The sequence below is a fragment of the Paroedura picta genome, chromosome 6 (genome assembly GCF_049243985.1).
Source record: "Paroedura picta isolate Pp20150507F chromosome 6, Ppicta_v3.0, whole genome shotgun sequence".
Taxonomy (NCBI): domain Eukaryota; kingdom Metazoa; phylum Chordata; class Lepidosauria; order Squamata; family Gekkonidae; genus Paroedura; species Paroedura picta.
In genome coordinates this window covers 20,741,897-20,753,550 of record NC_135374.1, presented here as the reverse complement: position 1 = coordinate 20,753,550, position 11,654 = coordinate 20,741,897, and the positions used below count along the sequence as shown (strand labels likewise).

Below are 11,654 nucleotides of genomic sequence, written 5' to 3'. Positions count from 1 at the left end.
TGAAGGGAGATTAGCTTCCAGCATCCTCCATCAGCCTCAGAAGAATGACCCTGTAAGGTAGGCGGCTAGGCAGAAAGAGAGCAATTGCCTCAAGGTCATGCACCAAGTTTCCATGGCAGATCAGGGATTTGAACTTGGGTCCTAGGCCCAAAATGGAATCTCTGTCAGGGGTGGCCAAACCATGGCTCTCCAGATAGCCATGGAGTACAATTACCACGAGCCCCTATCAGCAAGTATTTCAAGTTTTTCTACCCAAACTTAGCCTTCTATTTGACAAATCCTTTCCTCCCTTCAGTGGCAGAGCAGCTTCTGTGGTCTAGAAGTGAAACCATCCTTGTTTTGTTGTCTTTTCTTGCAACAGCTGTGGCAACAATACCTGATTTTGCAGCTCAAAGAGGTCAGGCCAGTGAACAGCACCCAGTGGTTTCCGTACTCTACGCATTTTGCAGGCTCTCTTCTTACATTTCACATTCTCCATGAAATCCTTTGGAGAAAGAGAGGGAGAGAAGAGTTAGACCCAAGCCAGGGCACCCTTTAAAGACCAACAAGAGATTCAGGGTACAAGTTTTTGAGAGTGAAAGCTCCCTTCATCAGACAGGAGGAGGAGATGGTTTTTAGACCCTACTATTCTCCACCTTAAGGAGTCTCAATCGCCTTCCCTTCCCTCCAACGGGCACCTTGTGAGGCAGGTTGGGCTAAGGGAGTTTAGAGAGAACTGTGACTGGCCCAAGGTCATCCAGCCGGCTGCGTGTGGAGGAGGAGTGGATAATCAACTCCAGCTCTCCAGATTAGAGCCAGCCAGTAGCGTGAAAAGAGAACGAGAGATTAGAGAAAATTATGCCCAGCTGCAGTGCTTTTAATGGGCAGCAGTACTTTGCTAATCCTTCAACCCTGGGGCAGTACTGAGGCCAGAGGACCAGGAACAACACAGCTATCTTCTTACCAGGATCAAGGGTCTTCTTGGGCCAATGGAGGGAAGGAAGAGGAAACCCCACCATGGGCCACAGTTCTGGCTCTCAGAATTCATAAAATGGACCCTGCCACCTTTGGTCACTAGCAAACGCCCACCCATTATAATCACAGCAAGAATCATGAGCCTCCCAACACAATTATTAAACAAAGTGTAATGGTAATAAAAGGCCACAAGGACAGCAGGCTTTTGGCTAAAAAAAATTAAAACTAGCCATCCATCAATACGGGACCCAGCTATCAAACACAGAAAGCAGGGAGGAGTCATGTCACGACAAACCTCTGCTTGTTTCCCAAACATTTCTTGGCTTCTAGGTTCTGCAGACGCCTTTCCTGATGAATGAAATCTGTGAAGATCAGGAGGTTTCTTCCAAGGTGAACTGGCTGTAGAGAGACGTGGCCATTCGTCTTCCGGCAAATGCCCAACATAGATAGCTGCTGCGGGTGTCCACGGCCCAGGCTCATATTGGACAACTGGCAGAGCAGCCGTAGGTGCAGCACGAAAGCCAGATAAGTGCTTGGAAGGCAGTAACCGTGGGTCAGGCACAGGCATGGGAGGTCTGTCTTGTATCCTGGTCTCTTGCTTAAGGCTCAGGGCTGAACGTGCCACAGCAGGAACAGAAGGTGTCCTGGAAGGCTGTGCTGATAAAAACATTGGTGGCGAAAATAATGCTCCTCCCCCAGGGATGGGAGCAGGAGGAATGCTTCGTGAACCAAACAACCCCTGTTCACAGATGGAGAGGAGGCCTTCCGAAGCAAATGTTTTGGCGGAACCAAAGACTGTAGCTGTTGGTGATGATGAACTCTGCTTGCTAGGTAACAATAGGCTGTGATCCCGAAAAGGCATAGGATCTCCACCTTCCAGGCTTAACCCGCTCATAGGGAAGACAGGGCCTTTTGATGCAGGAGCACTTAAATCCCATGCAGTATCCACACAGTTCGGAAAAGGTGATGGTGATGAAAATGGCTGGCTGTGTGATAATGAGGAAGACAACTGTCTAGCTGTTTCCCAGGGCATGGGAGCAACAGGAAGAGAGGGCAAGTCTGGAGATTGCTTCTGGAGGCACACAGGGGATCTGGCTTTTAAAAATTGCTGTCCAAGGAGTGAAGATCCTGCCATGGCATCACCGTCAGAATGATCAGACACCTGGGGAGTAAGAATTGGTCACAGTGTGGCTTCACAAATCCTGTTTCCTGAATTATTATGCCAATCATAAAACTGGAAAGGCTAGCTGGAAACACCCCCTCTCAGAGTCGAGAATCATGCCTCCAATGGCCCTGTGTGCCTGGTGAGAAAGTTCCCCAGAATTTCCCAGGCTCGCGCAAAATAACAGGAGAAATCTCTGTTGAGGATTGCTTGGAAAAGTGTATAAATTAGAGGCAATCACATTCAACACATTTTTTTCTTTTAAAAAAACCCGGCACTTTATTAAGGTATTATTTCTTTTATGATACATCCTGCAGAGCCAAACATCACTCCAAGGGCAGCCTTGCTTGCCAAACAAATTATCTTGCAGAGCTGCAAATCCCGCATTCCCCCCAGCCAGGCTGTTTGGGGCTTCAGAGGTCAAAAGCTGTCCTTTGGCCAGGAAGACAACTGGCAACCAGTAACAAAGTGACATCATACTCTCTTAGTGGCCAGACCCTGTCAAGAACTTGGTGGCTGCATTCTGGATCAGCTGAGCTTTCCGAGCACTTTTCCCACACAGACAATGTTACAATAACCCAATCTATATGCCACTAAGATCAGGGACAGGCACTACATTACACAGAGGCAGACCAATGGATGTGTCCTATGTGGGCATTTGGTGCTAACTTTACTGAAGTTTATTAGGCCTTTCACATAAGCCATGTCTGACCCTCGGGGTGACGTCCTCCAGCGTTTTCATGGCAGACTCAATATGGGGTGGTTTGCCAGTGCCTTCCCCAGTCATTACCATTTTACCCCCCAGCAAGCTGGGATCACTTACATCCTCCTGGGCTACAAGGGCTGAAATATCCAGAGTGTCCACATCCAGGTCGTCATTCTCATCCTGAACGAGAAGTGTGACAGAATTACAGATTCAAGTGGGGAGCCATGTTGGTCTGAAGCAACACAACAAAACAAAATCAGAGTCCAGTGGCATCTTTAAGACCAACAAAGATTTATTCAAGGCGTGAGCTTTCGAGTGCAAGCATTCTTCCTCAGACTAACTTCAGAGTGCTTGCACTCGAAAGCTCACACCTTGAATAAATCCTTGTTGGTCTTAAAGGTGCTCCTGGACTCTAGTTTAATTACAGTTTTAGCATGCCTGTTTAACATTCAAATAACAGATAAAGGCAGCATGTGTACGAGGGGGAAAACATCCTAAGAAAAATACCCCTCCTCTCAATGGTAAAAACATGAACATCCAGCATATTCTTGGTTGTACAAAATGAATGTTTATCTACACCACATTGCTGGTTAGTTTCAATTCAGACATTACTTGTAATATTGCTTCTCTTCATGGGAAGCAGGCATTCTCCCTCACCATGCAGATGAGGTCATGAGTCTCGCTTGCTAAACATCCACATAGCACCCTCTCTGACAGTCATGCCATCTAGAGAAGTCATTCCATGTTAGATTCGCTGTGTCATTTACACACTTCTCAGTGGTTGGTGGGAAACTGACTGAACCAGGTGACCATTGGTTTTCCAACAGACAAGCAGAGCTGCCAAAGTGGTCCACATAACAGTATGTCAATGCTTTAGACCAGTGGTCCACAACCTTTTTCAGGCTGCGGACCGGTGGCGGCAGGGAAGGCGATCGCTCGGCTGCGCATGTGTGGCTGGGTCACGCACCCGCGCATATGTGGCCGCAAACGCGCATGCTTGGCACTCCCGTGCATGCGTGCGCATGTGTATTAGGCCTTTCACATAAGTATTAAAGGTAAAGGTATCCCCTGTGTAAGCACTGGGTCATGTCTGACCCTTGGGGTGACGCCCTCTAGCGTTTTCATGGCAGACTCAATACGGGGTGGTTTGCCAGTGCCTTCCCCAGTCATTACCATTTTACCCCCCAGCAAGCTGGGTACTCATTTTACCAACCTTGGAAGGGTGGAAGGCTGAGTCAACCTTGAGCCGGCTGCTGGGATCGAACTCCCAGCCTCATGGGCAGAGCTTCAGAATGCATGTCTGCTTCCTTACCACTCTGTGCCACAAGAGGCTCTTCACATAAGTATTAGACTGTTTCTATTCAGCACTTCTGCCATTTCCCTTGCTGGCCACGCCAAGGGCGCCTTTAGTCCCTTTGTACTGTGGCCTCAATTCCAAGTCCCCCTCCATCATCACGGCTGCATTTAATCACTACAAGAAGAATCCTAGGAGACCTGAACCCAGACTGGATACTCTAGCCTTACACACAACAAAAATATATAGACTTACACTTCTGTCACTGTCCTCCTCTACTTCATATTCCATGTAGGGTAAGATGTCTACATCCTCCTGGGCTACAAGGGCTGAAATATCCAGAGTGTCCACAACCAGGTCGTCATTCTCATCCTGAATGAAAGGTGTGACAGAATTACAGTAGAACAGTTGAATTACAGATTCAAGTGGGTAGCCATGTTGGTTTGAAGCAGCACAACAAAACAAAATCAGAGTCCAGTGGCACCTTTAAGACTAACAAAGATTTATTCAAGGTGTGAACTTTTGAGTGCAAGCACTCGAAAGCTCACGCCTTGAATAAATCTTTGTTGGTCTTAAAGGTGCTCCTGGACTCTAGTTTAATTAAAGTTTTAGCATGCCTGTTTAACATTCAAATAACAGATAAAGGCAGCATGTGTACGAGGGGGAAAACATCCTAAGAAAAATACCCCTCCTCTCAAATGGTAAAGACCATCCAGCATATTCTTGGTTGTACAAAATGAATGTTTGTCTACATCACATTGCTGGCTAGTTTCAATTCAGACATTACTTGTAATATTGCTTCTCTTCATGGGAAGCAGGCATTCTCCCTCACCATGCAGATGAGGTCATGAGTCTCGCTTGCTAAGCATCCGTACTGTCACATAGCACCCTCTCTGACAGTCATGCCATCTAGAGAAGTCATTCCATGTTAGATTCGCTGTGTCATTTACACACTTCTCAGTGGTTGGTGGGAAACTGACTGAACCAGGTGACCATTGGTTTTCCAACAGACAAGCAGAGCTGCCAAAGTGGTCCACATAACGGTATGTCAATGCTTTTAGACAATGAATAATCCATATGGCACAGGGGAAGAGGGTGCATCAAAAGTTATGGTTGAAGCAAACACTACACACCAGTGTGGGATAGTGGTGGCCTCTAATCTGGTGAGCCGGGTTTGATTCCCTACTCCTCCACATGAAACCAGCTGGGTGACCTTGGGCCAGTCATGGTTCCCTTAGGGCTGTTCTTACAGAGCAGTTCTCTCAGAGTTCTCTCAGCCCCACCTACTTCACAGGATGTCTGTTGTGGTGAAAGGAAGGGAAAGGTGCTTGGGAGCCGCTTTGGGACTCCTTCGGGTAGTGAAAAGCGGGGTATAAAACCCAACTCCTCTTCTAAAACTGGAAAAGGAGAAAAAAGGAGTTCCTCACAAAGAAAGGACAACACCGCTGATTCAATGGGTCAGGTTTCTGGTTTGTAAAGCCCACCGTGAATTAGGTCACATATTTCCTCCATGCAACGCTTTATTTGTAGTTGGCATAAGTTTCAAGAAAGGCACCCATACATAGTAAATCAGTAACAAGAGCAACAAGCGCCTCTACCTCTGCACAGGACATTTTCATCCAACACACCTACCCTTCTCTCGATTGCTACAAAACTTGTGAACTGAGTCACGAGGGAATTCTCCAGACTGAGTTTAATGATCAGGGATTTCATCTCTTGTTTCTTCATCTAAGTAGTGGAGAGAAAAAGAGAGATGCCGTCTACCCAACTCAAATGACTGTTAAAACAGAAATGCAGTTCAGAAAATACGGAGATACTATGCTGCGCTCTGCATATGCTTTCCGTGGTCATAAATCTTGATTCACGTCACTCTTCCCTAAGCATGTCCAAGCCAGCCTGGCTTTAAACAAAAAAACAGCACTTGGTTTCCAAGGCAATTCCCCGAACCTAATAATAAAAAAATATACTTCCAAAGATGGTCAGTGTGGTTACATTCCAATCCCTGAGACAAAAGGGTTAGCCCAAGCTTGAGTTTTAAAATCTGACCAAAAGAACCTCATCCTGCCCACCCACCCCTGCTACCACCAATGATTTTCCAGGGGGGGGGGGAAGATTCTCCCACTCCTGAAATCCAAACAAAAGCAAAATAAAAAACTAGAGCTGGTAATATAAACTGAGGTGTCGGAGGCAGTGAGGTCTAGGGGTTCAAGTGTTGGACGAGGATCTGGGAGACCCAGGTTCAGATTCCCATTCTACCGTGAAGCTTCTTGGGTGAGATTAGGCCAGGCACTCTGTCTCTGCCAGAACTACCTCAAAGGACTGTTGTGTGGATAAAATGCAGATGGAAAGAACTCCTTGGAGGTTGAGATTAAAATATATAGAAGCTCTCAAAAGCAAAAGTGCACTGATGCTATTAATGTCTTAATAAGCTGGAGTTCTCACATATGAATGAAGGTCAGAATGCTTATACTGCAATCCTGAACAGGGTTTTAAGCCTTCGAAGTGCACTGTAGTCTGCACTGTTAATCAGTTAAACATTTTCTGTAGATTCAAAAGTTGCTCCAGCTAATTAGGATTTTTTAAAAGTTACTTATCTTTAACAAAAGTACTCCCCCAAAAAGTGCAGGTGCCACTTTTGCATCAATCTGCCTCCCATTTCCTCATAATAGTGGAAAACACCAAGATGATAATTCCTGCGGTACAGCCATGCCTCATTCCAAAAGCAAGAGAATGAGAACTGCGGTTTTATCCATATGCAATCTTATGCTGATTTAACTGACTGATTAACAGTTCACATCTCATGTAATCAAACTGGCTCATTCCGCATATTTTGGATAATGTTTTATTTATTTATTATTGGATGTCTATGCCACCCTACTCTCTTAAGGGCTTGGAACAATTGACAACATGGATGAAAACACATAAAAACAATTAGTTTATAAATTAAAATTAAATATTAAGAATAGTATCCGCTCACTAACAAAATTCTGTCTAACTATGCCCCCGCGCATCCCAGCTATTAGTTTTCGGAAGACCTCCCTTCCATTCTTTGTCTGAATCACTACAAGTGAAACTCTGAAAATCTTTATATGGCGATTCAGTTAGAAAGTGCCTGAATATATTTGAGGCATACTAATCTTTGTTTCATCTATAACCCGCCTTTCTCACGGAGACTTATAGCAGGTTATACTTCTTAAATGTGGATCCCATATACTGGATACTTTCACTCTTCAGGCCCATAAATTGAGTGTTAATTGCCTGCATAAAGTCAAAAGAGTCATTAAACTCCCATGTGACTTTTAAATAGATAAATTCACCCCACTGGAAGGACTGAACCATGATAAACTGATGATCCGATTAGGACTGCAGACCAACTTTATTTGATCACATTTTCCATTTTTCTCAGTAACATACTTCATGTTCTGCTTGGTTCTCATCAAGAATCCCTTGTTCATAATCCCTAATGAAGGCTCTTGCTGCAAGTTTGTGGAGCATCTATGTAAACAGAAGAGAAGAGACAAAGTCAACGTCATCACATGTATCTAAGATTTTATTTCATTGACTTTATGACAGCACAAGGTAGATATCAAGAGCTCCAGTTTCAAAAAAGTGGTCTCTGTTAAAAGGTAAAGGTAAAGGTATCCCCTGTGCAAGCACCGAGTCATGTCTGACCCTTGGGGTGACGCCCTCTAGCGTTTTCATGGCAGACTCAATACGGGGTGGTTTGCCAGTGCCTTCCCCAGTCATGACCGTTTACCCCCCAGCAAGCTGGGTACTCATTTTACCGACCTCGGAAGGATGGAAGGCTGAGTCAACCTTGAGCCGGCTGCTGGGATTGAACTCCCAGCCTTATGGGCAAAGCTTTCAGACGGCTGCCTTACCACTCTGCGCCACAAGAGGCTCTTGTGGTCTCTGTTATGGTCTGGCAAACGGTCTTAGCACTTTCATGGATTATGGGGAAACAAGCTGAGGAAAGAAGGTCCATGCTGGTCCCTGGCCAACGTTTCCCTCTCGCCTCTAAAAAAATCCTAATTAAGTTTTCATCACATCTCTGTCTGTCTTGACCCATGAAAGTTCATACTGAAAAACCTCTAGACTTTTGTTTTGTTTTGCTACAAAAGACTAACATGAATATCCCTTTGCAATCAGTGCCACCATGTTTCTTTGTTTTGCAGGATCCCAGTGAGATAAGCCTGAAGATGTCTCCAGTACTGAGCCAACAAAGGGAGCCATCTGCCTTTCCACATCCTGTGATTAGGGTTGCCAACCTCTGGGTGGTAGATGAAGATCCCTTGAGATTACAACCCCCCCAGGCAACAAAGATCAATTCACTTGGAAAAAATGGTGGACTCTGTGCATTACACCCAATTGAAGTCCCTTTTCTCACCAAACCCCATCCTCGTCAGCCACACACACACCCCATCCTCATCAGTCACCCATCCCTAATCTCCAGGTATTTCTAAACCGAGAGCTGGCAACCCTATCTGTGAAACCACTGAAGGCCTCCCACCCTTGCCGTAAAACAGTAGGAAACTCTACAGCTCCGACCAACTCACAATTCCCGTTGTCTTCTGTAGTTCAGTTGTAGATACCATTGTCTCCAATTCTTTGTTATCTATTAGTGCATTTAAAGTGGCCTGAAAGAAAGAATAAAGAAAGTGTAACCCTTTTTAAAACCTTTCCTCACCTTCTTCTGTGCTATCCTGGTGTCTTTGCAAGGCTCTTTGCCAACCTAAGCATCAGTGATATGTTTATATATATGCTAGTAGAGAAGCCAGGTTCAGAAGCAGGTGGGGGGGGCACCACCCCTGCTGCCCTTTCAGGAGGCTGGCAGGGTCTTTTTGGAAAATGCATTTGGCCCCACAAAATGCAGTTTTTGTTGCAAAAGGCCCAAGAGAAGGAGCCAGCAGCATCTACACCTCTGCTTATGAATCTTTATTGCAAACTCTGTGAGGCATTTTCCTTCTCTATGAAATTTAACAACTCCATGGGACCAATGTAATTTTTACATAATTCTTGGCCATATGTGAGGCCTTCAGCTCAATCGCAACCCTCCTTTCTCACTGAGGATGGAATAGGTTCCTTTGCATCTCTTCTTACCTGAGTACAATGGGAGATAAATCCATAGACCAGAAGGCGCTCATCAGGAAACAAAGACTCAATTTGAGCAGGAGCATACGTGAGCTCAGGTGCATTTGTGTCAAACTGCTGCCATTTAATTGAAACCGCATTGCATCCTGGGGAATGCATTCGAATGCCCTGAGAGTGTATCTGGATACAGAGATAGAAAAAAGATCATTAATGCTCGTTCCACTTTGCACTGACTTTCTACAGAGCAGAAAACGGATTTATACAATTATGCGCACACATGCATTTATACACACACTCTTCTTTGTACAGCTCTTCACTGAGTGGTTTTTACTACTGCCCATTTCCTTAGTTGGGTTGTATGAACACTTGAATGTGAGCAGTCCAATTCTAATCAATTCAGGGGGAACAGCACTGAGCTGTACTTGCCTTCTGCTTCCAGTTATGCTTCGATTTTGCATCAAAATATTCAAAGGCTCCAGCTCCATATTGGGACAAAGATCTCAACATGTGACGATTTGCTGCACGGCTAAAATAAACGTGGAAAAGCATTAAATATATGTCCAAGTATTTTTTTTAAGAGTTGCAGCCTTAAAAAGAAGAACTATCACAGACAAGCAACCCGAGCAAACTCAATGTCATAATTTCCTTAGCATGTCCTGGGCCTGTTCTGCACAAGTAAGTTAAAGATTTTAAATACACTTTAGAAGTAGATTTTTCTGTTCTGCACAGGAAAATCCAGCTGCAAAAGCTCATTGAAAGCGCAATATCCAGTGTATGCAGAATGGGCCCTGGACATACTGGACCCTGGACTCTAAGTAGTAAGTCTATTCTCAAAATAGTCTGTGAAAAATGGCCAAGGCTGGCTAAAATGTTGTGGCACCTACAGGAGCAATCCAAATAGTGTACACCCGCAGTGATGCACACTTTCAACTGGATCCTCCCCAACATGAACAAAACCCACAAATCCCTAACTCCATATGGTTGTATTTGGCATGGAGAAAATAAAAGGGCCATCCCAGTCACTAAAAAAATTAAAAGCAAGACCAAGGATGATGGTTCAAAATAAAGTAGCAACTCAAAATTCTCAAATTTCCCTATGTATTTTACCAATAGGATTTTTAAGAGATATCTGTTAATCTTGCAGGGTTTCTTTAAAAGAGTAACAAACCAATAGCTACTGATGTAGTACTCTTTTTGAGGAAACACTTCAAAACCATGCTGTACACTGCAATACTACAGTGGGTTCCTTAGTGCGCAATACTATAGCACCAAAACACTGCCATATGACAGCACCATTAAAACAGGCTATTTCCAGCCAGCTTCCTACTTAGCTAAGCATGCAGCCAAACAGCCAAATTAATCTCTTTCAGCAAAGACACTCTGGATATGGAACAACTCCACCTTCCACATTTTTCTGAATGTCAAAAGATTTAGGCAGGAGAAAAAAAATCAGCCTCCTAGAAAACTATTCCACAGTAAAGGGGGATGCCACTGAAATGCACTAAGTTGGGCCACAGTGGCAAGAGGGGACAGCAAGGAGACCCTGCTGAGAAGAACATAGGGACTGCACAGGAGAGATGGCCGTTCACGTCCACAGGCTCCTGGTCATGAAGGGCTTTAAAGGTTAAAACCAGTACTTTGAATGGAACCCAGACACCAGAGGGGCAACCAAGAAATTAATTCTTGTCAAAAGCTGAGCAGCTGTGTTTTGAATCAGACAGCTGCCCGATGGTTTTCAGGGGCAGCTCCACCTGCAGTGGGTTTCAATGATCAAGTATGGATGTTATCACAGCATGGGTCAGCAATACTTGTTTATTCTTGCTACCATGGCCCTGTCCTCCTTGGTTTCAATCACTAGACTGTGAGTTTCTTGGAGTGGGAAGCCTATCTTCTTGGAGTCTGAAGCCCCATGCCACTTTGATTGCACTACAGAATTTATCCGTGTTATTCCCTGCACTGTAAAGTTCCTCGTGAATGCAGTACAAAAGGTCATCCGAGAAGCACTTGCCCAACTCCGTATGTGAATATTCTGGTGTGCTGGGTGCTTCCCTTCACAAGCTGCAAGGTCATGGCTTCATTCTGAATATGCCCATCAGATATTAGAAGAATGTTGCGTTTGACTTCAGACGGGTACAGCAGGCTCAGGTAATGCAATGGCTTCCATAAACAGGAGTTTCCCATGGAAGGGGTAGCAGACTAAGAAACAAAGAAGCAATTATAAGAAATGGTTAAAATCATTTACCTAGTACAACTGTCTGGCTTCTGACCAGCTGGTTATGAAACCTGAGTACTGTTCAAGCGAGGCCTTGCTCATCTAATGGCCACTTTATCGCCTGACATCACATCCTGCAGATTGTGAGGACTGGCACAGCTATCTGCCTGATGGTCAGGCTCCTCCGGTCAAGATGACTGTAACATACTCTCCATAGATCTGTCTTGGAAGCTGG

General features: G+C 44.9%; 1 protein-coding gene across 4 annotated transcripts in view; it reads right to left on the bottom strand.

Annotated features, from left to right (window-relative positions):
- The window catches only part of PARP4 (poly(ADP-ribose) polymerase family member 4), a 52,477-nt gene that overhangs the window by 6,021 nt on the left and 34,802 nt on the right, over positions 1-11,654 (bottom strand). For all 4 annotated transcript variants that reach the window (XR_013231740.1, XM_077341633.1, XM_077341634.1 and 1 more), the window contains exons 24-33: positions 11,216-11,403; positions 9,634-9,733; positions 9,217-9,387; positions 8,673-8,753; positions 7,531-7,611; positions 5,749-5,844; positions 4,372-4,488; positions 2,940-3,002; positions 1,250-2,116; positions 377-484 (exon numbers count right to left, since the gene is read on the bottom strand). Coding sequence is in view for 3 of the 4 variants with exons in the window: in XM_077341633.1 (XP_077197748.1) it covers positions 377-484; positions 1,250-2,116; positions 2,940-3,002; positions 4,372-4,488; positions 5,749-5,844; positions 7,531-7,611; positions 8,673-8,753; positions 9,217-9,387; positions 9,634-9,733; positions 11,216-11,403 (1,872 nt within the window). In the remaining variant the exon portion in view is untranslated. The remainder of the gene's footprint in view (positions 1-376; positions 485-1,249; positions 2,117-2,939; positions 3,003-4,371; positions 4,489-5,748; positions 5,845-7,530; positions 7,612-8,672; positions 8,754-9,216; positions 9,388-9,633; positions 9,734-11,215; positions 11,404-11,654) is intronic.